Genomic DNA, 27311 nt, shown 5'->3' with positions numbered 1-27311 from the left:
GCTGTGCCCTGTGCTCGGGGATGGCCCTGCCTGAGCACGGAGGTGCCACCAGGGACCCTCTGGGCCCATTCCAGCCTGGCCCATTCAGGGATTCTGTGGGATAAAGGGAACTGCAGCCATTGACAATGCTGAGGTCCAGAAATAGGGAGTCTCACCTCCTTCCTTCCCCAGGTCCACTGAATTTGCATTTTCCCTGCTCAGATGCTGGCACTAAGCACTGGGAGCAGCCCTTTGTATATTTTATATAAATATCAGTGATGGAAGTACTGCATGAGAGGTTGTGTGGTGGGAGCAGAGGGAAAAAGGAAATAGGGGCAACCAGCACACCCACAGGCTTTCCTGTGTGCGGGACAGATGGGGCTGGAATGGATCCGCCCCGGTTGGACTGAGCCTGGAGATGGTGGTGGGCCTGTGGTATTACCTGTACTAGGATGCAGAGACTGTCAGGAGGATTTCAAACCATTCTGCATTGTTTGGGGGGGGGGGGGGGGGGTGTTTGCTTTATTTTTCTTTTTTTAATGTATTTGTTATTTTACTGAATCTAAAGGACTTTGAAGGACCTTGGTCCTCTTGGGAAGCAGATGGGGCTGATCCAGAGGAGGACTAGGTGCCCAAGAAAGGATGTTTCTTCCTAGGTCTGGAAAATCTGTGCACATGGCTTCTCAAACTCAGTGTTGATAAGCAGATTCCTTGCTCCTAAGGAACATGTTGTGTCCCTCCTCAGGATGTCTTTTTTAAATTGTTGCTACAGCATCTGCAGAATGGCTGCATCCAGGGCAGAGGATTTGTTGGGATATTGATAAATATAAAATAATAGGTGGGTGGACGTTCCTGCCAAGATCTGGCATTGTTGCATGGAGGATTTCTTCCTCCTGAGCAGCTTTGAAGGATGCCCAGGGTGGTTCTGAGCAGCAGGAGGGAAGGATTTGGGTTTGGGTGGATGATGGGGCTGCTGAAGAGCACATGGGGCAGGTGGGTGATGGGGAAGAGGTTTGTCTCTGGAGGAGGGGATTAGTGGGGTGAGGAGGACAAGGTCTGTCCAAGGGTGCTAATTGGAGGAGCAGAACCATTTCCCGTGCACGGCAAGGCAGGGGCTGGTGAGTGTTGTTGGAGCTGCACACACAGAGCTCTCCTGCTCCCCAGCCTGTACAGACAGGCCCGTGCTCCTCAAAGGAGGGATCAGATTCTTGCCCTCCGGGGCTTTCCAGCCAGCTCGCAGTTCAGAGGAGTCCTTTCTTTCTCCTGCTGTTCACGCCCCGCAAAGAATTTTCTATCAACAAAAGAAATTGTTTTGTAATCAACTTGATGTTCATCCCCAGTTCTGGGCTATGAAAGGGGTTTTGAAGGACCAGGGAAATGGAGCCTGGAGATTGTGGAAGAGGACAGCAGACAGTGCCACAGCCCAGCTGGGATGGGGTAGAGGCATTCTGGGGACACTCCAGAGCCACTGAAACTCTTGGGTGCATCTCTGAGAGTGGGAGCAATTGGACAAAATGCAAAGCACAGGAAAGGAATGATCCCTGAAAAGAAAGCATTGGGGGATCCCTTGTGTGTGCCATGGTAGGCTGAGAAGGCTTCTGCAACCTTTCTGGCTGGATTTAAGGTCTGTTGGGTGCTCCGTGGCATGAAGGTCCTTGAAATGTTGGTTGTGGCTCAGGCTGTGCCTCAGCCAGTATGACCATGTCAAACTCGGAAGGATTTTCTTTGAGCATGGTTTGTTATCATTCCAGGGAAAAGCCAGTCCTGTTAAACCCTACTTGATGTCAGTCCTGTTGTGAACCTTCTCAGGTCAGGCTAGGCAGAAGAACTGTTTTGAATTATCTGACCTCAGGCTTTTGGAATTGAATTATCTGACCTCAGGCTTTTGGAAAGCAGCTGTTGTGTCCCTTTGCAGTACAACTGTCCTTGCCTGGGTCTGCAATTGTGGAGTCAATATTTTTTAGAGAAAGATGGAAACATGGGCTGCCTCAGGAGCTGGACTCCATTACCTAACTGGTTTTCTTGGCTTCCATGAATGTGTCCAGAAGCCAGTGAGTTTGGAAAGAAATTTTTTTGTGCTTACAAAAGGCGCTTTTTAAATGTCGAAGTTGAAAGTACTTTTTCTTAGTTAAAAAAGAAAAAACATCATCACTGAACCATCCCAAACTGGCTGGGCACAAAACTGCCTGAGCAGCTGAGCTGAATCCGTGGCACCTTCTGGAAGATTTTTTAGGGCTTTGAAAGGAGCCCCATGTTTGTGTTGTATCTCCCAGGCAGGAGCTCACACTGACCAACACACTGCAGCCTTTAAGCTGTTCGTGTCCAGATTGTTTGGTTAGTTAATTCTAAACCGACCGAATCCCCGTATTCAGAGGAATTGCCACATCATGGCACTCTGGAAGTGTCCTGTGGCACTTGATTTATAGCAACTAAACAGCAGTGGGGTCGGTGGTCAGCTGGCCACTGAGCAGGAAGCTGGATGACAACAAGAAAGAATAGTTTTCCATGGAAGCTGGAGTGCCTGATGGCACTGGGAGGTGTGAGGATGGATCAGCCTCCAGGTTATTAACCACGCAGATGCTCTCAGCATTTGCTGCCAGTGCTGATAGCCCAGGGAGCAGATGGAACATGGGTTCATCTGCCCCATTGCCCACCAAGCCGATGAGTTTGGCTGGGGATGAGGGAATTTGATACAATTGTACAGAAGCAGCATCTCTGCACGTTTCCAAAGCACGAGAAACAGCCATCCCTAGACAGATCTCTGGGAGAAGCAGCAGTGTTTGGGAATTCCCCACTCCCAGTAGCAGAAGAGATTGGTGGGAGCAGGGAGATGCTGGGGTTTGTGCTCAGCAGTGGTGTTTGGGCTGTCGGGCTGCCCATGCTGCAGCACTGTCAGAGCAGTGGGGATTGATCACAGAGCTGGGAGAGAGCTCAGGCTCAGAGGAGTGGGGAGGAGGGGCTGTGCCGCTCCTTAGCTGGATTAGATCCAGCAAGGAAGGTCACTTTCAGCCCATTTTTTGGTATTAGAGAAGGATTTGAATGCTCCTGCAGGAAAAGTGCCACCCCCACTACCACACAGCAGTTTGTCCAAGTTGACCTCAGTGGTTTCCTGCCAAAAATACCTGTGAACAATAATGACTTGTTAATGATTTATCCCTGTGTTCTCAAGTGCTGCACTGATTCCGAATACCACAGAAACCATTGGGACTCTTAAGGTTTTGGGCACAATGGCTTTTTGTCCTTCCCCTGTGACAGAGATGCCAGTTGCATGAGGGAACCAAGGGCTCCGTGTACTGGGCAGTGTAAGTGCACATTGTTCAGCGTGACTTTAGGGAATATTGGTGGGAAAAGCAACTGCATTGGGCCAGGGCAGAAATCAGCTGGGCTGTAACGCATGATTGTCCCTTGCAGGGTTTGCAGAGTCGTGAGCAGTCACCAGCAAGTTCCCCATGGTGCCAGCATGGCACAGCTGGACAGAGAGTGTGCTCTCTGCAAAGAGCTGCAAATCCACGTTGTGTGGACCTGGTGTGGCTCTGGACATGGGATCCAGCACAATAAACTCTCTCCTTCCCTGGGAGATGGGCACCTGCCATTTTCCCAGGCCATCAGGGCAAGAGGGTGGAGGTTTTATGGCATAGAGGGGTGAGGTACCACACCAAAAAAGATCTTCCCTGTGCTTCCAGCATGGCTGTGCAGTAAACCTGCCTCTGCCATCCTGCCTTGGGAGTGGGAGCACCACAAGATGAAAAGCAGCAGATAGAGAGGGAGAATCTGTGATTGCAACAACCACCTCCACCCTGCAAAACCAGGAGAAAAGGCAGTGGAGCCCAGGAACCAGAGTCTGCATGAGTGAACTCAAGGTGTTCATGGCTCATTTTACACAACAAAGTAGAGTTTCAGTGCTGAGCAGCCAAAGCAGAGGCTTCAGGCAATGCTTGACTCTCCCAGTGGTCTGTGTATGGCAGGGGCCAGTGTCATTGGTGAGAAAAAAGCAGAAAAAAGCAGAATTGGCAGGAGCCAATGGAGACTCCATCCATCATGTCTCCTCTGCAGGAACCAGGGACGCGAGCAGGAGACCTCCCTCCAGTAAGCAGGAGGACTTTCTCCTTTCTAAATTTTTTTAGTCTGATGTACTCTGGCTCCAGATGTCCTCATTATGCCAGCACTCATCCTGCTCTCCAGGATGGCAAGGGCTGGATGTTCCAGTGGAGGCTGTGTCTCAGCTCACCTCCTTTCACTGCCCCAAACAAATGGGCTGTGAGTGGCTCCCTTCCCATTCCTTGCAGTAAAACAGCTGGTATAGCTCAGTGATTTCAAAGGAATATTTGATGAAATTATTGGGATCCTTGAATGAAGACAGTGGGTAGGGCATCCACTGGATCTCACTCTGTTGAGCAGGGAAATTATTTCACTTCTTGCCCTGTTTGTCCTTCCTCCTGTGTTCACTGCTCTGTGCTGCTCTGGACACAGCAGCAGAGATGCCTGAAAATGGAAATTTCTCCACATTTTTGGTCTCAGTCTCTTGAGTCCTGGGGCAAGACTTCCATCATCCCTGCCCCTAAGAACCTCCACATGGAGATTTGGCCTCTGGTGATGAATGCTGGAGTTTCCAGAGGCTCCCAACAGGCTGAAACTAAAGGAGGAGTTTCATGCTTACCTGCTTCAAGCTCCTTCCAGTATGCCAGCTCAGCTCTTTGAATGTCTGTGACACCTGGTCTAGTGGAAGATGTCCCTGCCCTTGGCAAGGGGTGGAATGAGATGGTCTCCAAGGTCCCTTCCAACCCAAACCATTCTGGGATTCTGTGATCTTCATTGGCTGGAGTCCCCCAGGATGCAGCAAGGATGGTAACAGAGTTCACTCTTGGAACTCTCCTGTGAAATTATCTTCAGTCCAAGAAAGAGTATTTTATTGACTTCTCTGAAATCCTTTATTGAGATCAATTGCAGGGAATGTTGTGGAACAAGTATAAATGGGCTAAAAGGAAATAAGGTGTGTTTTTGAAATCCTTCAGGCTGTTCACCAGCTGGCTCTGGGTACACTCCCAGATCAGTAAGTCTGGTAATGCTGGGAAGGTATCTCAAGTGAAACACCAAGTGGAAAATGGCTCTTTGAGAGGTCTCTGTTGGCCTGTGATGGGTCACAGATTCCCAGAATCCCAGAATGGTGAGGCTGGAAGGGGCCACCATGGGTCACCTGATCCCAACCCCTGCTCAGCAGGATCATCCCACAGAGCACAGGGCACAGGATTGTGTCCAGGTGGGTCTGAAATATCTCCACCCCATCCCTTGCAGCCTATTCAAGACTCGGGCACTGCCCAGGGAAGAAGTTCTGCATCATATTCAGGTGGAACTTCTTGGGTATCAGCTCCTGCCCAGGTCACAGACTTCTGTCAATTCTGGGTCTGATCCCTTGGGCCTATGCTGAAATTCTTGTTTCTGCCCAGCATCTGAAGACATCAACGAAAGAAATTTTCAAGCAATTTCACTTCTGCTGTTTAAAGTGATGCAGCCCAGTTTGTTGTGTGGCCTCAGGAAGAGCAGTGAGTGTAGGTTGGAAGTGAGGCAGGAGTGCAGCCCAGGCACCCCACCTTTGGTGCCTCCTGCAGCAGCAGATGAGCTCAGCATCCCCAGGAGCCCAGAGCTGCATTCTTGGCATTCCTGCAGCTCCTTAGATGTCAGTGATGTCATCTATAGCAGCCAGGGAATTGCAGATCCCAGAGGGCCTGAACTCATGTCTTAGCAAGTAAGCGTAGGAGGAACCAATTTCTGTCGTGTACTGCACTGTACCAGCAAGTTTCATTGAATCAAATCACAGCAAATGTATTTGCATCTACATTTCTGTCTTCTGGGAATACAGCAATGTCCAACAAGAGACGCTCGTGTCCTCCACCAGCCACTTGCTCATCCATGCTACAGAAAACTACATCTGAGCAATAAAACAGTGGGAAGCCAGTGCAGAGTGAGATTGAAAAGCAAATAACTTATTCCTTTAGCTGTTCAATCTTTGTTCTTGTGCCCAGGACCTGCTGATATAAAACATATTTCAAGACAGAACTGGTATGGAGTGAAGGCATCAGCCCTTCTCTGGAAAGCATCCCTTGATAACTCCATCTCTTGTCAGCCTGTGAAAGAGATGAGTTTGCATTTTTTTGTGCAGGACAAAATAGCTTGTTTTAGGAACACAGAAGCAAAATTTTAATTGAAGTTTTGTAATTTTATCACTTGGCATTTTGTACCACGAGCTTTGGGATGATGGCAGACCAGTAGTGTGCAGGCTCTCGGTAGGCACAGGATGCATCAGCTCCTGCTGCTGGTGTAGCTGGGAGTTTGGAACTCTGGGATGGACTAAAGCAGCACTTTTTAAAACAATGGTTTGATGGTACCTCAAAGCAACAGTGGCACAGTCTGCACATGATCAGCATTAAATAGCATTTCACAGGCTGAAGTTTGGTGGTGAGGGAGACTGATGGGCCATGACACACGTTTCTATCTGAAATCTTAATTTTTTTTCTAGTTGTATTTAGGAAGTTACCTCTGGCAGGACCTTCCAGGGCAGAGCATGGTGCAGAGATTCACTTCTACACCCACTGAGCCTCCCCAGGTGTATGTGGGTGCAGGACCATGAGTAGGACAGACCCTCCTCTGCAGCTGCGGAATTTCCTGCTCAGAAGCAGAGTTTGCTCTGCAGCCTCGGTGCTGCTTGAATGTGGCTCTGTGTTACTCAGCTGTAATTAGAGCAGCTTGCCAGTTCTTTATTTCATCCCTTCATTTCAATGGGATTTCTAGATCTGGTGCAATTTGCCCCAGAGAGCTGGGGTTTGTTTTCAGGCCCAAATCTTGCCAGACCTTATACCTACGCCTGCATTTCTCCATCTACAAATAACAATGGAAGTGATTTTATCTAATCTCCCACCACCTGGTTTGCTCTTGTGCTCACTCTTAGGCATGAGGGCATTAAAAATGTTTTTGGCAGGAGGCACTTTAAGCTGTGTAACCACCTGCATTAACCCAACTACCCAGGCTATGTGTAAAGAACCAGGTATGGATGGCAGTGACCTCATGCAGGGAGGGAAACCTGGACAGCCAGAGCTCGTGGATTGTGTGGTGTCCTCTGTGAGGGAAACCTGGACAGCCAGAGCTCGTGGATTGTGTGGTGTCCTCTGTGAGGGAAACCTGGACAGCCAGAGCTCGTGGATTGTGTGGTGTCCTCTGTGAGGGAAACCTGGACAGCCAGAGCTCGTGGATTGTGTGGTGTCCTCTGTGAGGGAAACCTGGACAGCCAGAGCTCGTGGATTGTGTGGTGTCCTCTGTGAGGGAAACCTGGACAGCCAGAGCTCGTGGATTGTGTGGTGTCCTCTGTGACGGAAACCTGGACAGCCGGAGCTCGAGGATTGTGTGGTGTCCTCTGTGAGGGAAACCTGGACAGCCAGAGCTTGAGGATTGTGTGGTGTCCTCTGTGAGGGAAACCTGGACAGCCGGAGCTCGAGGATTGTGTGGTGCCCTCTGTGAAGGGCTGGAAGGAGAACAGCAAAGCCATGGCCGGTGTCGGGCAGGGAGCAGCCCACCTGCCTGCAGCCCTGGGCACGGGGGGGCTCCAGGAGCCCTCGGGCCTTCCTGTGTCTCTGCGTGACTTGTCCAGACCCCAGGACACCTCTCCCGAGCAGATCTGTGACTTTCTAGCTTTGGTTTCATGACGGAGCACCCAAGGCCCCTCCTCTACGCCGGCATTTCGGCGCTGCGCTTTGGAAGGACTCCAGACCAGCAGTGAAGGGCTCTTTGATAATATCTGACGGGTGGGTAAGAATTTTGGGCAGCAGCCAAGGTACACATTGCCTGTAATCGTTAACTCGGTCTGTAAACAGTTCAAACGGCACTGAAGAGGCCGTCAGTTATTACATTAGAGAGAAGCCTTTCATGTGCCCGCGCAGGAGCCGGAGCCCACAGCGCCGGCCCCTGCGGAGCAGCTCTGGCTGCAGGGCTGCAGCGCGGCCTGGCCGTACCGCGGCTGCTGCACGCCTGACCTTCAAACCCTCGGCGCTGCAGCAATAACTGAATCATTGCTTTCCTTTTGTTCTGCACCTGGCTCAGCGCTGGAGCCCAGCGAGATGGAGGGGGAAGGGATCAGGCAATGTGCCCCCCGGCGCCGGCCGAGAAGGTTCAGCAGGGCTGGCGCCTCCACCCCAAGCCCATCTCCTGGCTGCGGCTTTTCCCTGGGGCGATTCCTCCATTCCAAGCCCATGTCCTGCCGGCAGCTTTTCCCTGGGGTGACTCCTCCACCCCAAACCCGTCTCTGTCTCCTGCCGGCAGCTTTTCCCTGGGGCGATTCCTCCATTCCAAGCCCATCTCCTGGCTGCGGCTTTTCTCTGGTGAGAACAGCTCCATATGCAATCCTAACAAACGTTTCACTTGTGAACTGTCAAAGCTTCCCTGGACCATTCCTGATTTCTCCCGACATGGCCGCAGTGCTGGTTCCGGGCCATGTCAGGGTCCTGACATTTCCAGGCAATGATGCTTCATCTTCAGAAGAGTTTTAGAGGATTTCCCAGTCCACATCAATCTGTGGAGAGCTCTTTGGTCTCTTTCCAGGAGCAGTTCAGCCCTCCTGGAGATGTGTGATGCTTCAGAAGAAGTTATTGCTTAATTTGCCCCAAATTTCTTGTCAGTCTTTGCTCTTCTAGATCCACCTTCTCCTTTCTAGAGGATCAAGAATGGCATCAGTTGCCAAGGTTTTAACTTTGAAACCCATTGTAAAAAGCTGGTGGTTGAGGAAAAGTACCCAGCGGCTGCAGTAAAGTGATCTGGGCTCAGGTGAATCTCTCTATGTGGCCAATCACTGCAGGGCTGCTTGCAGGGTTAGAGATGTCTCAGGTGTTTCAGTTGTGGGAGTCCTCATGTGTTTGTGCCACCTCCGAGCTGTTCCCAAGGGACCTCTGTGCTTGGAGAGGTGAGAGAGCTGCCAGCACAGCTTGGGCTTTGCCAGTGCTTCAAGGGCTGCAGAGGGACAAGACTTGTGTGAGTTCTGTGGGACGGCTTTAACCTCCCTGCCGCTGCCAGCACAGTACAGAGGGGCATGTCAAAGAGGGCCTTCAAGGATGGAGATGGCTCCAGAGTGGGGCCAGGCTGGGCCCTCCAAGGTACTTGAGGTGAGCAGGTCACTGTGGGCTGGATGCTCTCCATGGGATTTGGGATCCAGACTGCCTGCAGAGTGCTTGAGGCAGAGAAGCATGAGCTGTTCTCCCGTGACTTGGGCCAGCTTGCCTTTACTTCCATTTAGTGCTGTGAGTCAGGGTTGACCAGACTCCCTTTGCCTTTGATACTCCAACATGGATGTGTGGAGCAGAGACAGTTTAACCAGACATCGTTATGGAACTTTGCCAGAGGTTTCCTTGCCAGTCCATATAATCCTCATGGTGCCTGGGCCAACGGAAGTGTTACTTGCTTCCCTCGTGTGGGATTTCTCTGTCCACAGGAGAACAAAATTCAGCAGAGCAGTCAGTGAGGGGCGTTTGAGAGTTTTCTCCAGCCCCATGGGAATCATTTAGGTTGGAAAAGCCCTCTAGCACCATCAGACCTAGCCTGTGCCTGATCCCCACCTCGTCACCAGCCCAGAGCACTCAGTGCCACGTCCAGGCCTTCCTTGAGCACCTCTAGGGGTGAGGGCTCCATCATCTCCCTGGGCAGCCCCTTCCAAGGCCTGACCACCCTTTCTGGGAAGAAAGTCCTCCTGATGTCCAACCTGACCTTCCCCTGGCACAGTTTAAGGTCATTTTCTCTTGTCCTGTCCCTTGTTCCCCAGGAGCAGGGCCTGACCCTGACTTAGCTTTGAAGTCCTTTCAGGGAGTTGTAGAGAGCGACAGAAAAGATCCAGACCACCTAAACTGTCTCATCCTGCACGTGTGGTTATCAAATAAACATCCCTCTTGGGTTCAGCACTGCTCTTCATTGCTCACCAGCTTGGGAATGAAAAGGAGAGGGAAAACCAGTAATTTCTTGATTAGGGCCTGATTTGTTGTATCAAACCCTCAGGCCCTGCTGACCCTTGACTCGGGCCAAAGGTAGTGAAGTTCATGAGCATGAGTAAGGGCACGAGCACAGGAGTATTGCACAGGCACCTTGAAGGTCCTTTGTCTCCTCTCCCACCTCTGGCCATTCCTTCAGGGGACTTGGATGGTTGTCTGAGCTGTTCACACATTGAGGTAGGACCTGAGTCTCTCTAAGAATAATGTATCTGTTATCAGTGAATGTGTTTGTCTGTGACTCACATGTGGGTAAGGTGTGTTTGCTATTATAACAGCTCTTGAAACTTTATGCAGGTAAATTAAAACAGCCCCGTATCCTGATGGCTGAGCTTCATGCCCAGGAGTCATGGAAATGGCACTTTTCCCTTGGGCCTCTTGAAACCCTCTGCTGTTCTTTTCCAGCCAGCCATTTCCATCTTCTTCCTGGCTAAAATCCACTTCATCTCCCTGCCCTGTCCCTCCTCATCCTCCCATGTCCTAGCAGTGTCCCACAGCACTTTCCAGCTCTGCTGTCAGTGTGTTTCAGCCTCCTGGCAGCATCTCCTGTGCCTGTGGTAATGTCCTGTCATTCCTGCTGCTGTCTCTGTGAGTAGAGTGGAATGATCTTGGGGTAAGAGTGGCTTCTGTTCAGCTGGTAAAGCTGGAGAGTTCAGGTAAACTGGGAAGAGCCTTTCTTACAGCAATAAAGACATTCACACATTTCTCACAGCAGTAAAGAGATTCACACATTTCTCACAGCAATAAAGACATTCACACAGTATTTTTCACGGAGTCACAGAATCACTGAGGTTGAAAAAGACCTCGAAGAGCATCAAGTCCAACCTGTGACCAATCCCCACCTTGTCACCCATCCCAGAGTCCTGAGTGCTGTTCCTTGGACACCTCCAGGGATAGGAACTCCACCGCTTCCCTGGGCAGCCCCTTCCAATACCTGACATGAAGAAATTCTTACTAATGTCCAACCTGAACCTCCCTGGTCACAACCTGTAGGTGTTTCCTCTTGTCCTGTCACTTGTTTGGGAGAAGAGTCCGATCCCCACCTGGGTCCACTCTTACCAGGTTGAGCTTTGGGGCAGGCTGGGAGAGGCAGATCTGGTGTCTGGGCTGTCCCAACAGGGCAGTGTTGCTGTCAGGAGCATTCTGCAGTGACTGAGAAGTGCACATGGTCTGTTCCATCCCAGCTGTGCACAGTCCCTGGAGATGTCCCTCGTGCCAGCAGCTGGGACACTGCCTATGCTCTGACACCTCTGGGAGATGCACTGTGCAGGTGCAGATCTGGCTTTTAGAGCTGAGACATCTGCTGTGCTCTGTCCCACAGGAATCCTGTCTCAGGTTCCCTGTTTCCATTTCCTCATAGATCCAGCAGAGGATCTTGCCCAGTAATTCTTACATCCAGGCTGGTGTTGGCAGCAAAGATGGAGAGGGTTGTAGGAGAGCACTTCCACTTGCCTTTTGAAGCCTACAAAGGAATACAAACCTTACTTACCTCAGAGGCTCACTGCCAGAATTCCAGCGGGGAAGAGGTGTCTTGAGCCATACACATCCACAAATCCAGGAATATCCAGATCCTGCCTCAGAAGCTCGTGCTGGGTGACAGTGACATGAGAGCTGGGTGAGGCCAGAAGTGGGTGTCTGCTGTGGATACATGGACAGGGCACTGGGATGTCCAAGATGCTCTGTGTCACCAAAGGTGCTGTTGTGGTGCCCTAGGCTCCTTCATTCCCTCACTGCTGCTTTGGCTGTAGCTCATCTTTGGAGGAGACTTTCCACAAGACATTTCATCCACTCGAGGCTGTGGTGCCAATGGCATGTGGAGAATGGTCCTGGCATGAGATGGAGTGGTCCTGGCGTGAGCTGTGGTAGGGGAGGCCCCGCTGTCCTGAACAAAGTCCTTGCACCTTCTCCTGGCCCTGCATGTGTGAGCATTCCCTCAAGGTCTTGCATGGGATTCTGCCTGCTGGAACACTGGCAAGAGGAGGGGAAGGAGAACTGGTGCTGGGACACAGCCAGAAGTCACAGTACTGTCCCACAGATAAGGCAGCAGCTGGCTCTGCTGGTGTTCTGGGCACAGATGCTGCCCTGGCTCTCTGGCACCACTGACCACAAATCCCAGCAGTATTCTGGAGTTTGGTTCCTCGATGAAATATTCATGGCAAAAGTCTTCTAGTGGGGAGGTGAGTGTGCAGCCCATGGTGCTGCCTGGTGAGTGCAGAACCTTATATGTGCCCCAAAATGGGCAGAGCACAGGCAAATCCCAATGGATAATCCTCTGCAGCTCCCTGACTGCAGCAGGCTGTGCCCACAACCAGGCTGGTGTCCCCACTTTTGCATTTAACAGCTCTTCCTGATGTTTTGATCCAGGAATTCTTCATATTTTTAATGAGTTTCTGTATCTTTAACATATCCCAGCTGTAGTAAGCTGAAGAATTCTTGTTCACTTAATCACTTGTACAGAAATCTCTGTTTGAGATGCAGTGAGCAGAACTCCTTGTAACAGTCAAAATGTTGACACACTGCAGCTTTATCTAGTGGATTTTCATTTTTCAATTGTTTTTTACAGTAATGCCTGTTTGCTTTTTGACTGCTTTGGGTGATTCAACAACGGTTTCCATAAAAATCCACTGTGACTTCAAGCTCTTTCCTGTTCATTAACTGCTTACCTAGAGCTCATCTCTGTGTAAAATACCTGGATATATTTTTTCATATTTGCATTTCTTAATATCCTGTATCACTCCATCACTCAGTAGCATGAGATCCTTTGCTAGACAGTTTTAATATTTACCAGCTTGGATTTTTATGTGTTACTGAAGAGTTTGGTCATTTCACCATCCCTCTCATTTTCCATGTGGTTTGTGAATATTTGAACGACACTGTTTGCCTTGGGACTGTGCTGGTGAGTTCATTGTAAGGGCTGCCCTGCTTTCTTCTCTTTTTAGTCCTGAAGATCATAGAACCATGGAATGGTTTGGATTGGAAAGGATCTTAAAGCCCATCTCGTCCCACTCCCTGCCACGGGCAGGGACATCTCAGGGTGCTCCCAGCCCTGTCCAGCCTGGCCTTGGGCACTGCCAGGGATCCAGGGGCAGCCCCAGCTGCTCTGGGCACCCTGTGCCAGGGCCTGCCCACCCTCACAGGGAACAATTCCTCATTCCCAATATCCCATCCAGCCCTGCCCTCTGGCAGTGGGAGCCATTCCCCCTTGTTCTGTTGCTTCAGGCCCATGTCCAAAGTCCTTTCCCTGGGCAGTACTGCACAATATTCCATCGTCTTCCATACCCTTGACCTTGCAGAAGAACAGAAGAGACACTAGAGTCTGGCATTCATGGAACTACCTTTAGTCCCACACTCACTGACTGCTTTGAGGAGCCCTGTGGCTCTGTGAACCATCCCTTTCCTTTTCCAAAGCTCTGTTAGTTCTTCCCTTCTCTTCATTAACCTGTTTTTGTAACCTGGCTTTTCTTTTGGCAGGGAAGTCAGCATTATCAATCTGCCATTCCCTGCATTGCTCTTGACTCCTTCAAATGCATTTTGGTATTTGCTGCCTGCAGTTCTTCAGGGATTGTAGTCAATGTAGTGAAGAGTTCAGTCCAGGATTTTTCTCAAGCCCTTTGGTGAACACTCTCCTGTCCTGTTCTCTTCCTGTCTTTTCCATGTCAATCCTATCTGTTGGTTATACCATTTCTCCTGCCACTGCAGATCAGATCAAATTTTGATTCCTCCCCCATGAAGAAAGCGTGGGAAGTGCTCTGAGTTCCCTTACAGGGAAAATGAGGATTTTCTCCAAGCCCTTTTTCAGCCCTTGTCCCTCAGGACTCCTTGGTGAACAGAAATGTTTAAAGTCTCCCTGGGGAGGAAAAAAAAATAGCACAAATAATTTCTTTTCTATGGGCATGGTTGATTCAGTGAAAACTAATAGGCTCAGGCTGGAGCAAAACCAGTGAGGTACTGGCAGTACACTTTGTGATGTGGAGGAGAAGGGAGTCCTGCAGGGAGTGAGGAGTCTTTTTGGAGGTCTTGAAAACAGGTTGAGCAAGTGTCTCAGAGGAATGCTTTAGGTCTGGCTGATCCTGCCTTCAGGCAGCAAAGTGGGCTAGATGACCTCTCAGGGTCACCTCTTTTCCTCCTGTTTTGTACATGAAGTTCCCAAGTGGGAATTGTGTACCTCTCCATGCCTGATTCCCCAAGACCTTTCCCCATGTTTCTGCTGCTCAGTGCAACCTGTGATGCATGCTGGTGTGAACTTCAGTATTTTAGGAATAGTACTCTGGACAGAAAAGGTAAAAAATAAAGAGAAGCCATAAGGTAAAGAGAGAAGAAACCAAAAAGGTGATATCAAGAAGATGGGGATGAGGAGGAGCTCTGTGTCTTCTCAGAAGGTGTGACAGGTGGGATGTGGTGACAGAGACAGATGGAGTGACAAAGCCAGGGGTCACAGGTTGGCAGTGTCTTACCAGGGCCAGGGGGAGGACAGAGCTGCCGGGCTGAATTATCTAAAAGTGTGTCCAAACCCTACCAGCTGATCCCAGCCCATCACTAGGATCCCGGGAGCACAGAGGCAGGCAGGGATTGTCCTGGGAGAAGGATCTGCCAGAACAGCAATGTATCTTCCACCAGGGAGCCCTAGCTGGAACAGCATCATAATCCCAGAGGTCCCTCTGTTGCCTGGGAGCCCCTGGGCAGTGCTGGAACAGGAGTGTGGTGGGATTTAGGCAGCATGTGTGAAACCTCTCTGATTTTGGGTATGAACATACCCCCTCTGTCCAGCAATGGGATTTGTTGTCTCCTAGATCAGATAAGGGTTTGTAAGGAGCTGTTGCCCCATGGCTGTGGCAGTCGGTGCTGCAGAAGGGCCCAGCCTGGCAGAGAGGGGGATGCCATGCCTGGGAGCCCACCTGCAGCCACAGACCCAGGAGGGAGCAGGGGATCCTGACTCTGCAGCTGCAGCCACACATGGGGCACGAGTCCTCTGCGCTGAGAAATCTCATAATATTTGTTTTTCCACATCATCCTTAGGTTTTTTTCGAGTCTGCTCTTGTCCTGCGAGCGCAGTGTGCAGCCAGGATCCCTCACTCATAATACCAGGGACAGGGCGGTGGGAATGCCAAGAAATGCTGTTGAAGGATGTAGAAAGTAAGAGTCATGTCTTGCTGCTGTGCTGCTGCTGGGGTTGACTGTACAGTAACAAACAGAAGGAGCTGAGGGGAGGAGAGGAAAGAGGTCTCTGGAGCAGAGATGAGTGGAGTGTGTGGCTGTGGCAGATAGTGCCTGTGTCCCCAAGCTGCCCTTGGGCGTTGCAGGGTGCTGAGAAGGCTCCTGGGCCCAGCCTCCAGCCTGATTGTGTCTGTGAGGGACCCAGCACAGAATAATGAGGGTCCACTACTCTGCCTCAGCTCCATGGACAGCTGCCCTTGTGGGGAGGGTCTCAGGTGCAGGTACCAGCAGGTCTTCTCCAGATTTATCATCTGGGTCTTGCTCCAGAGCAGCTGCCAGCATTTTCCATATGTTCCCCATGCACATTTGGAGGTGCAGCAGCTTGGCCCGTTGCTCATATTCCTGGTGTTCATCATTAATCATGGAATGGCCTGGGTTGGAACAGACCTTAAAGCTCATCTTGTTCCACCCCCTGCCATGGGCAGGGACACCTTCCACTATCTCAGGTTGTTCCAAGCCCCATCCAGCCTGGCCTTGGACACTTCTGGGATCCAGGGGCAGCCACAGCTGCTCTGAGCACCCTGTGCTAGGCCCCCTCACCCTAATGCTGGCATGAGGCCCAGCAGTCCTGGTCACAGAGAGGCTGCTCTGAGCTCAGCACACAGGGCTGTCACTGCCCTGTGAGTGTCACAGCCAGGGTCAGACACAGCTCCAAGGTCCTTCTCAGCTCCCCCAGCTCCGGGAGCAGCCCGGGGAAGGCTCCAGTGGGGTCCCTCCGAGCTGTTGGAGCTACCCTGAGACACACTCTGCATTTCCTGCTGGTGTTTTGCTGTGGCAAGCATATATGAACCCAAAGCCATGATCACATCCTAAGCCCACCTCCCAGGCAGGCAAGCAGGGCACAAAGCGAAAGCACAAAGTTCTGGGTGAATCCAGCGGGATCAGGGCACTTGGATGCCGTGTCAGTGTCGGTCAAGGCAGCACCTGTTGGTGCTCCAAGGGAGCAGGAGCTTTTTGGGAGCTTCCCTGACTGCTCCAAGCCATAACAGATCTGATTGCTTCCCTAAAAACCTGGATTTATAGAGTTAGTGGTGCTGGCTTGGTACAATCGCACTCTATCTGATGTCCTGTGGTGAAGTCTAAGTTGTAGCATCCCAGAATGGTTTGGGTTGGAAGGGACCTTAAAGACCATCCAGTTGTCCCCACTGCTATGGGCAGGGACATCTTCTACTAGACCTGTGTTTTGACAAAAGGATACAAACTTTTAAATATTTCAAATTTCAGTGAAGCCCTTTGCTTTTACTTTGGATTTTTTTAATCCAGAAATGATTAGGAGTTGGATTCAAACTCACAGCCACAGACATTTGCACGAGGCATTAGCATAAGTTGGTCTCAATGCTATCACCCTAGGATTTGATAATTTTAACTTACTTTCATAGTTTTGTTAGACCTGTTCTTGTTTTGATGCCCAAGACTTGGTGCTATCAAAAGCAGCTCTGTGGCTTTCTGGTGCCTCCCAACCCTGCAGTGCTGGGTGGTTGTGGATGTGGGATTGGTGCTGAGTTACGTCACTGCACAGGCAGCAGAAAGCATCCCCATGGCTGGCAGCAACATTCCTGGCACTTTTCTAGTGGGTATAACCCTGGTATGGAGGGGGTTGTGTGCCAGCCACCTTCCTGGGAATCGCAGTGCTGTGGTTCAGGGGAGCACAGCAGGAGCCCATCGAATGTGGTCTCCAGCTCCAGAGTCCAGCCAGGCTCTGGGGGGTGGTTGGAGTGGCTGGGGTGACACCCAGCTCGGGCAATGAGTGTTCTTTTGTGTCTTTCAAGGCCTCACTGGCTCGGGCAGGGTCATGGCATGTAGCAGTGTTATGGTGACACCCTGCAGGTGCGGGTCCTGCACCTCTGGGCAGGTCCAGAGGGTTTTGCAGGGTGGGCTTGAGCCCCCTTTGCAGTGCTGGGCCCCGGGATCTGAGTTTCTCCTTGCTTTTGTCCTGCAGTCCCACCCACTATCCCTGTGCAACACCAGCGAGGATGAACACACGGAGTCGGGATTCATCACCATCGTCAAGCTGGAGCAGCCGGACCGGGATCCCAACCCCTGCCTGTCCCTGGCCAACAAGGTGGGTGCAAAATGCCTGAAATGGCATCAGCCTGGGAAGTGAAACCTGTGGTGCAGCAAACAAAATGGGAGGAGGAGGCAGCAAGGAAAGAGCTGTTGGGAAGTAGAGAAAAGGACAAGGACAGATCAGGGTCCTTGGCAGAGGCAGACCTTGGTAGAAGGGGTCCTTTGGGAGAGATGCTGTGACAGCCATCCCAAACACCCATCCCTTGACCTTTTGGACTGCCTGACTTTGTAAAAGGTGTGGAGTTCCCCTTAGCCTGGCAGCTCTGGGATGGTCAGACCTTGCCCAGCATCCCACACTCTTGGCTGCCCAGTAGCCTTGTGCCTCTCCTGTTTTACAGCCTTACGTTGCTTTCTGGTCTGTGTGATTTGTGTTTCTCTGTGTTCTCTGGCCTGTGGGAAAACATGGACACAGAGAACATCTTACATGGCTCTGTTTCAAAAAATAATGCTGCAGTACTTGACTGGATGAGGCATGGGAAGAGTCAGTGCTGAGCAGTGAGATAAATGCAGACCAGCTGAACTAGTGGTGGGTCACAACTTGTTAACAGTTCATGCCCTGGGAGATCTCAGAGGTCTTTGGATCAGGCACCTCAGTGAAACAGCACTTCCTGTGCCAAAAGCTGAGGTCAGTGGTCCAATTCTCTGGTAATAAGGAAGTCAGGTAGGAACAAGGGTCATTTTAAGGCTTAAAATCTTCGTGATTCTGATCAAGTTGCATGGATAAGGATGACATTGGTTTTTTCTTTTGATTGTCTCTCTGCCAAATGTTGACTATTGTCATGCTTGTGCAGGTGTTGTACAAGCATGAAAATCCCCTTGTTCTGCTCTTCTTGGCTTTACTTGGATTGCCTTCAGGTCATTTCACCCTGTTGCCTTCCTGCTGGTGGTGACGTGGTGGGGATGGGGACAGGGTCCTTTTCCATGTTCCCTACAACTGAGCTGAAGAAGGCAGGCAAAACTTGTACCCAGTGTTTGCTCCTGCACAACAGGGTATTTTCATGGAGGCTGTGGCATCAAAAGTAAGGAAAGGGACGTGATGCCATGGTGGATTTGCCATCCCAGGGCTGGTTCCCCCTGGCTGCACAGGCAGACAGGCAGCAGTACCTGTCCTTTCCTGGGTTGCCCCAGGATGTTTGGGCAGTGCAGCTGCTGTGGAGGATCATGAACAAGAGGACGAAGCAGCTGCAAAGGTCCATCTTCCATTTCACAACGTTCAAAGGTTTCAAAACTTAGGCCATGTTGGATGGAGCTTGGAGCAATCTGGTCTAGTGGAACGTATTCCTGGCTGTAATGGGGTGGAATGAGATGAGCTTTAAGGTCCCTTGCAGCCCAGACCATTCTGGGATTCTGTTTTGCTAGTTTTGTCCTTCATCTGTGGGACTCTGGTCGCAGCACTGGAAGTACCAGTGTGTTACTGAGTCCAAGGATCAGCTGAGGAAGGTTGGCACGGAGTGGGACAAGACATGGGGCATTGCTGCCCTCTGCTCTTCCACCTGGATCCCTTCTCCAGGACTCATAACCCCCCAAAGCAAACAAACCCTCAGTTCACCTGTACACTGTGTTCACTGGCCATCAGTCATCACTACTCTGTTACCAGAGCCAGATCCAGCACGGGGTTTTGATACCCAGCAGTTGCAGTCCTGCAGGTGTTCCTGCTCTAAAATCTCACCAAGGGAGGCTCACAGTTCTTCTCCCATGAACAGGAGTGCTTTAGCCATGAAATTGAGCAGATGCTCCTTAAGCTGGCAGCATCCCTGGGCCCTGCCTTGTATCATGGATCCTCCATCCCCTGCAATTCCTCCCTGTCTGCTTCTCCAAACTCCTGAAGCCTCTGCCAAGCTCCCTCCCTCTAACATCGTACAGACCAGAGAATCACAAACTGGTTGGGACTGGAAGGGACCTCAAAAGATCATTGCATGCTGAGCTGCTGCCATGGGCAGGGATGCTGAGGTCTCTTCCTCAAAATCCCAGGACCACACTCCTCCTCTGGATTAGGGGTGTAGCTGTGGGGTTTGGCTGGTGCTGAGTGGAGCTGGAACCTTGTTTTCCTGGCAAGTGTGTCTTGGGGCAGAACTTTGCATGTGGCATTGCAGGGCTGTATCAATGATGATAAAAATAGCCGTGTGCAGAGTGTTATCACAACCTCTGCTTCAGCTGTCACCCAGCCAAGCCCTGCACACGGTCAGCCCTGGCCAGCCCAGCACAAGGAGAACTCCACCAGTCACCTGAGGCACTTCTCTGCTTCCTAAATTCTGTCACTGCTTCAGCTTCCAAAGCTAAAACCAACAGGGAAAGCATCAGAGGAGAGGAAGGCATGGAAGGACCTCTGGAATCAATCAAAAGTGATTTATTGTTATTTCTGATCATAATTTGTAAATTTTTTTGGGAGGGCTTTATTTTTATTTCTGAATGAACCTGTGATTGCAAGCCTGGTTGTCAGACTGCTGAGACCTCCAAAATCATCCTGTAAATACCTGTTTGCACCAGAGGGAGCTCAGCTGTGCCACATGGCTGAAGAGATACAGTGCAAACACAGCTAACACTGAGAAAATTACTGTATCAAGCCAATTGAGAAAGGCTTGAACAGAATTACAGAGTATCTTGAGTTGGAAAGGAGCCCCAAGGATCACCCAGTCCAGCCCCTGGCCCTGCACAGACACCCCAGCAATCCCACCCTGGGCATTCCTGGGAGCTCCTGGAGCTCTGGCAGCCTCGGGGCTGTGCCCATTCCCTGGGCAGTGCCAGCACCCTCTGGGGGAAGAACCTTTCCTGAAATCCACCCTAAACCTCCCTGGCACAGCCCCAGCTGTTCCCTGGGCCCTGTCCCTGGTCACCAGAAGTTGTATCCTTTGCAACAGGAGTCAGAAAGATGTTGGGAAAAGTCACTTGTCCAGTCTCAGTTGTTCATTGCCCCATAGTCAGTGTCTCTAGCAGGATAAAATCAATGTAGAGCTGTTTGTTGTTCATCAAGGCCTGACTATGGGATGGAATTCACTCCCTGAAAGTCCTCTTCCTGAAAGTGCTGGCAAATACTGAGGTTCCGTCGATCCTAGGCAGGACCCAGTCTCTGATCCCTGTCTCGAGCCTTGATCCCACTTTTCCAGCTTCCCTATGAGTGTTAAATCCTGTCAGCAGCTCAGAGCCTCCACCTCTGCCTGTTGCTGACCACCTGCAGCTCCATTCCCATCCCTGTACCCAGACCCAGGCCCGCAGTGCTCCTGGCCAAGGTGACCGGGAGCAGGGATGGATCTGCTGCCCCCGGGCCGCTCCGGGAATGCATCCCCGGGATGGAGCTGCTGCCCCCGGGCCGTTTCGGGAATGCATCCCCGGGATGGAGCTGCTGCCCCCGGGCCGTTTCGGGAATGCATCCCCGGGATGGATCTGCTGCCCCCGGGCCGTTTTGGGAGTGCATCCCTGGGATGGAGCTGCTGCCCCCGGGCCGTTTCGGGAATGCATCCCCGGGATGGAGCTGCTGCCCCCGTTTCAGGAATGCATCCCCGGGATGGAGCTGCTGCCCCCGGGCCGTTTCGGGAATGCATCCCCGGGATGGAGCTGCTGCCCCCGGGCCGTTTCGGGAATGCATCCCCGGGATGGAGCTGCTGCCCCCGGGCCGTTTCGGGAATGCCGCATCCTCGGCCCAGCCGGCTCCCGGGGCGGGCAGTGCCCCACGGCCCCGCCGCCTTTGGCAATGCTGCTCCTGTTTGCCTGGGATCAAAGGGCTCCGCCTGAGCTACCGGCCCAGCCCAGCCCTGCTCACCTTCCACCTCCCGGGGCTGCCTCTGCCTGCCTGGAGGGCTCCAGGGGCTGCCTGGGAGGAGGTGGGTGACCCTTACCTCATCAGGGTGGCATGTGTGCTCGCCTGGGTGGGTCTCTGAGCTGTCCCTTCCCGAACTGCTAATCCTAGAGCAGACCCGGCTCCACCTGAGCTTCTCCCTAACGAGCAGGGGGAACCAGGGAGAGCAGCGTGAGTGGGAGTCAGGCCCTCTGACAGCCCTGGTGCTGACAGGGGACCTGTGGGAGTTTCTGCTGTCTGTGGAGGTCAGGAGGGTTAACGGGGCTGCACATCACTGCCCGGCAAATCCAGCTCTGAAACAAGGGAGCAGCTGGCACGTGGACAGCTGAGGAATTGTTGGTTTTCTGTTTTGCTGTGGCTGCAACATCACCAAGTAGCTCACCTCAACAGCTTTAGGAAGAAACCCCCCATGAGCTGCAGGGCTCTGGCAAGTGTAGGCACTGCAGCCCACCACAAGTCAAAAACTGAGGTAGGAATGGTTTCCTCAGTCCAAACAGGTGCTTCTTTCTCCTGGTAAGAGCCCAGGAGGCAGACATGGATCCAGTGGCAGGTGTGGACACAGGGTACAGTACAGAATTTCCACTGAAGCTTCTGTTGTTTTGGACAGGCAAAGCTGGCAGGGGAGCGTGGAGCCCGTGCGATCCTTTTTGACATCACCGATGATGAAAGTGCTGCTGATCAGGTACAGACCCCAGTGATACCCTCAGCTAAAACACAGTGCTCCTGTCTCATCCCAAAATGTGCTCAGGGCAGGACCCCCTAGCCACCAGTGGGAGGTCCCAGGATGCTGCTGGTGTTGGGTTTTGGCTCTTACCCTACACAGACACTTCCCATGGCACATCCATGCTCTTTAAAGACATTGTCTGGACAATCAAACTTTTCTGTGAGGAGCTGGATTGTTTCCTCTTGGGAAATCATAAATCTCCCCATCTCACATAGTCCAGACAGCCCAGTGTACCTCAAGAAAGGTGATTTCTCAAGTTTCCAAGCCAACCTGCTTTTCTGTTGGTGCAGGTTTAACCTTGGTTAGGACACCTCCAAAAGTCCTTTTCCCGAGCACTGTTGTCATCTCTGGAAGGGAATCAATTCCCCATCCAGATAATCCAGGGATATCCAGCTTTAGGTAGGGAACAGACAGGGGAGCTGGTGCCTGACCTCATGCAAGCTCTGGGCTGACTCCTTGCTAGATCCATCCCTTGTGGCTCTTTCATGCACTTAGATCCTAATTTCTGGTGCCAGAGAAACACGGCAGCAAATGCAGGTCCATGAGATGATGCTGAGGTTGCTCAGATCCCAGTCTCTGATCCCTACCTCAAGCCTTGGCTTCCACTTTTCCAGGTTTCCCATTTGGTACACAATAGCCAAGAGCATCAAATCCTATCAACAACTCAGAGCCTTTGGCCTTGCCTTCGTGGTCTTCTTGACCATCTGCACCTCCATTCACATCTTCATCCCTGTCCATCGACCTTTGGATTCCCCCAGGATATGGGAAGGGGTTACTGGGTCTGATGGCCACCCTGATCCAGGTCAGGTGGAGGAGAGCAGACTCAGACACTTGCTGAGCCAGCCTGGACCACAGTGTGACAAGCAGAACAAGCAGAATGTCCTTAGGGAGGAGGGGAACGGGATGTCTCCAGAGCAGAGGAAGCATTTCTCTGGTGAAGGCAGCACTTGGCAGTGCTGTTGGCACTTCCACAGAGAAGAGGAGGGACCAAGAGCTTTTGCACAGGGGCTTGAAAGGAGCTCAAGAGACACCAAGAAATGGGTGGTTGTGCATGAGGAGTCACCAGCAGGGAAAATAGAGAAATCCATGCTGGAAAATTGATAAAAGAGAAATTTCCATCTGATTAATCATAGAGGGATAGTGTAAACTTGGGGGAGCACTCAGTCTCTGAAGTGTTGCATGAAACATCATGAGGAATGGACTTGCCTGGGAGGCCGGGATCATCCTTGTTTCAGGCTGTGCTGGATCAGCCCTTACTGTGTTTGTTTCTTTGCAGCTGAGGAAGCCCAGAGGCCTGAGCCAGCCTGTGGTCCTGATCAGGGGCCATGATGCTGAGCTCCTCATGGGCGTTGTGAACAAGAACAGAGAGGCCCATGTGAAGATAGAGGTCAAGGAGCCACCAGCTTGGGTGAGAGACACATGATTCCCACTGCCTCCTGTATCCTCCCTCCCAGCCTGCTAGGCTTTCCCAGAGAGGCTGAGCTTTCTTCCTTAAGGATGGAGGTCATGGCCTCTTGCAGGAGTCTTTAGCATTCAGACCTGCTGCAAGTAAAGGCTCAAAAGCACTTTCAGCTTACTTAGTTTCTTTTGCTTTAATGTCATGAATGAGGCAAGGGGATTCTCTGTCTCTTCAAGTAAAACCAAACCTTGATTTTCTCATTTTGTGCTGCCTTAGACTATGTCTCAAGGCAGCTGAGATGCTTCAAGACTGAGATATTCTGTTCTTGTGTGGATGTGCAGAAAAGACTGAACCGTTTTTAATTTTACCTGTAAAGAACAAAGAGGAGGAGCTTGGCCAAGGATGATATTTCCCAAGACTGATGGTCCAGAAAAGATGAATATTCCCCTAGCCTCTAACTCCCACCAAGAGTAATTTCCACACAAGAGCAATTTCTCTCCTATTTTATCCAACAGCCAGACTACGATGTGTGGATCCTTCTCACAGTGGTCAGCACTGTGGTCGTCATCATTTTGATTTTTGTTGTCCGCACAAAGTGCCAGCTGAACAGGACTCAGGTAGGGATCTCATGGAGCAGACGTGTCTGAGCAAACAGGAAGAGAAGGAAAGCAGGAACAGACACCTTTTGGGAGGGGAAATGGGCAGATAGTGATAGGACAGGGAGAACAGTTTTAAACTAAGAGGAAAGATTTAGATTAGATGTGGGAAGAAATTCTTCCCTGTGAGGGTGGGGAGGCCGTGGCACAGGGTGCTGTGGCTGCCCCTGGATTTCTAGAAGTGTCCAGGGCCAGGTTGGATGGGGCTTGGAGCAACCTGGGATAGTGGAAGATGTCCCTGCCCATGACAGGAGAGTGGAATAAGATGAGCTTTAAGGTCCCTTCTAATCAAAGCCATTCCTTGATTCTATGATTGTATGATTTAGTATTCTTAATAGAAATTAACAAATGAAATAATAATCTTCTCAGAGTCAGATGTATTTCCATATTTGAGACTATACCATTTGTCCCATAGAGAGACAATCCTTTGGGGATCAAAAATTCAGCACTGCTGAGTTACTTGAATATCTAGGGCCAGATGTCTCCCGCTGGTGACAAAGCCTGCTTTGGCTGAGTCAGCTTAGACAGAAAGTCGCCTCTGAAGATAGGCATCATCCCCAAACTTCTGATAATCCCATTGTGAATATGGGAGGGCAGAGTAAGGCTGATCCTGCCCTCAAGCCCCGCGTGTCTCTGCAGGACTCGGTGCAGCAGCAGACCCTGCGGGCCATCGGGCAGCTGGCCACGCGCCGCTACCAGCCCCGGGCGCGGCCGGCCCCGCGCTGGGACTCGGCCAGCAGCTGCAGCTCCGCCCCGCTCTGTGCCATCTGCCTCGAGGAGTTCAGCGAGGGCCAGGTAGGCTTTGGGCAGGATGCTGCACTCACGGCTCTGGCTTCCCTGGTGGGGGGCAGCAGTGGGAGCTGACAATGGCAGGAGCCGGAGGCCTGTGAGATGCTTCCTTCTGAACTTCTGAGTGCTGGAAAGGGATTGCGTCCGTGGAGGTGTGCCTGCCCCTGGGCTATAAAGCCTCTGCTGAAGTCATGTCTCCAGGCAGGTCTCCAGCCGTGGCTGTGGGGTAAAATGCCTCTGTTGAAATAGGGTAAAATTGGGTTTGCTGCTCCATAGCACGCAGCCTGAAATCTCCCTATTCCCAAGGGCTTGAACCACTCTGGATGTTCACAGAGCAGGACTGGAGGTGCTCCACAGGCTCCTCCATGCGCAGTTGGGCTGCAGATCCCTCACTGTTAGACGTCTGTCTGTCCTTCAAGGCTCACTTCCATCAAGAAGGACCCATCCAGGTCTTGGAACATGGTTCGCCTTGCTCATGCTCCTCCTCTCCACTTCTTTCTAGGAACTGCGGATCATCTCGTGCTCCCACGAGTTCCATCGGGAGTGTGTTGACCCTTGGCTGCAGCAACACCACACGTGTCCACTTTGCATGTTCAATATTCTTGGTAGGGCTCACACACGGCATTTCCTGGCTGAAGACAGGGTTGGGTACAGGATTGTGCCCAGTAGCTCCAGTTACTCTTGGGAGATGGTCCTTGTGTCCCTGTGCACAGAGTGGACAGGGGACTGTGTGCATGGAGAGGAGTCCCTTGCCTGTCAGCCCACCAGGGTACAGCAAGGTGCTGGGCTTCAGCTGGGACCTGCACCAAGAAGAGGGATTCCAATCCTGAGATCTGTGGGGAAGGGAAGGTGGGATCTGGGGGTTGCAGGGGCCATGGGGAGAGTGTGCAGGACCATCAGGGTGGTTTGGTGGTGGCAGCAAGGAGTTGCAGAGTATGGGTGGGACGTGGGGCCATGCATGGTGGGAGGGCAGTGGAGCATCAGTGCTGGGGTTGCTGCAGCTGGGCTGTGGGACATGTGCTGTATACTCCCTTCTGGGCTGTGGGGTTTGTGCTGTACACTCCCTTCTGAGCTGTGGGATATGTGCTGCATACTTCCTTCTTTCTCCACAGCCAGAGACTCGGGGGACCAGGCCATGGCTGCCAGCTCCAGGCTGGTCCCTCAGGACATGGAGCCGGGGCGGCGACTCCACCTTTTCCGCCAGCATCCAGGACATGCCCTTTACCACCTCCCACAAGCATATCCTCAGAGGAACCTCAGGAGCTTTCCCCCAGAGTCAGCCCGTGGCAACCCCTTCTTCCACTCTCCAGAGCTCTCCCAGTTGGATTTTGGCACCATCCACTACATGCCCTACAGACCAGCCACCTCCCTGCTGGCCTGTGGCCACGTGGCCCCGCTGGCCCCGGGCTTGCTGGGGCAGCAGCACCCCAACCCCTCTGCATGCGGGCAGGTGCTGGCACCCCACAGGACATGTCCCCTTCAGCCTCAGCCCCCCTGTGTGGCACCCAAGGCAGCCGTGGCACAGAAGCAGCACCGTGTGCCCACCCTGCGCCGAGGGCTTGGCCACGGGCACCAGCACAACAGCAGTGGCTCTGGGGAGAGCTATCTCACGGAGCACAGCGGGTACCTGGCCGACGGGCCGGGCAGCGACTCCAGCTCAGGGCCCTGCCACGGCTCCTCCAGTGACTCCATGCTGAACTGCACAGACGTCAGCCTGCAGGGCATCCATGGCAGCTGCTCCACGTTCCGCAGCTCCCTCAGCAGCGACTATGACCCCTTCGTGTACTGCAGCTCCGAGGGCCCCACCACGGACCACGGGCAGGAGCAGCTGCGGCTGCCCAGGGACAGGCGGCCCCGGTCCTTGGACCTGATGGTGCCCCAGGGGGCTGCTCTGGCCAAGCCCCAGGTGCTCAGCCACGTCCACTACCACCACCACCAGCACCTCCACTACAGGCAGGACTCAGAGTGTCCCCCTGGGCGAGCCGGGCAGGGGCCCGGGCCACGCAAATCCCGGTATTCCGGGGCCAAGGTTGCCCTCCACAGTGCTCGGACACAAAAGAGAACTGAGAAAAGCCATCATTCTCAGCAGCCTCTGGAAAGCAGTGCCGTGCTGCAGGAGGCAGCTCCAGCAGGCCAGCCAGCCTGTCCCCAGGAAGGCCAGGAGCCCCGTCACACCCCCTCCATTTCTCCAAACAGGCTGGACTTCAGTGTAGATGCCAACAGACAAGTGGGAGCTGTCCCGCTGTCCCCCAGACACAGCTTACAGAGCAGGCATCACCGAAGGAAAAGAAAGTGTCCCCTGGAGCTGGACCCCGCTCTCCTGCCCAAGGACTCGGCCGAGCCCGGAGCCTGCGGCGCTCCCCTTCCTCCTGGCCATCCCGCTGGCTCCCGCTGCTCTCCTGAAGCCCAGCCCCTGATCCCAAGCGCTGCCCTGCCCAGCAGCTCCCAGCCCCTCTGGAAGTGTTTAGTGCCACAGCCCAGCTCTGAGCTGAGGAAGCAGGAGGAGAGGTTGTCAGGACGGGAGAGAAACCGCTCGGTTCCTGCGGATGTCTCAGGGACGTGCACCCCCAGGCACAGTCTGAGTGTCCGCCTTCACTGCCCATCTCAGCAGGGTGGTCAGGGTAAGTCTGCTCTTCGCCTCTACTGGCAGCAAGCAAGTGAAGGAGGAGGGGGT

At 52.4% G+C, this 27311-nt stretch overlaps 1 protein-coding gene across 1 annotated transcript in view; it reads left to right on the top strand.

The window, feature by feature from the left end:
• The window catches only part of RNF43 (ring finger protein 43), a 55922-nt gene that overhangs the window by 22541 nt on the left and 6070 nt on the right, over nt 1-27311 (top strand). The window contains exons 2-8 of the mRNA XM_058037755.1: nt 17149-17271; nt 21677-21751; nt 23070-23201; nt 23708-23809; nt 24488-24643; nt 25140-25242; nt 25750-27258. Of these exons, the coding sequence (XP_057893738.1) occupies nt 17149-17271; nt 21677-21751; nt 23070-23201; nt 23708-23809; nt 24488-24643; nt 25140-25242; nt 25750-27258 (2200 nt within the window). The remainder of the gene's footprint in view (nt 1-17148; nt 17272-21676; nt 21752-23069; nt 23202-23707; nt 23810-24487; nt 24644-25139; nt 25243-25749; nt 27259-27311) is intronic.

This window comes from Melospiza georgiana, chromosome 19 (genome assembly GCF_028018845.1).
Source record: "Melospiza georgiana isolate bMelGeo1 chromosome 19, bMelGeo1.pri, whole genome shotgun sequence".
NCBI lineage: Eukaryota > Metazoa > Chordata > Aves > Passeriformes > Passerellidae > Melospiza > Melospiza georgiana.
This window is presented reverse-complemented; position numbering and strand designations above follow the sequence as displayed.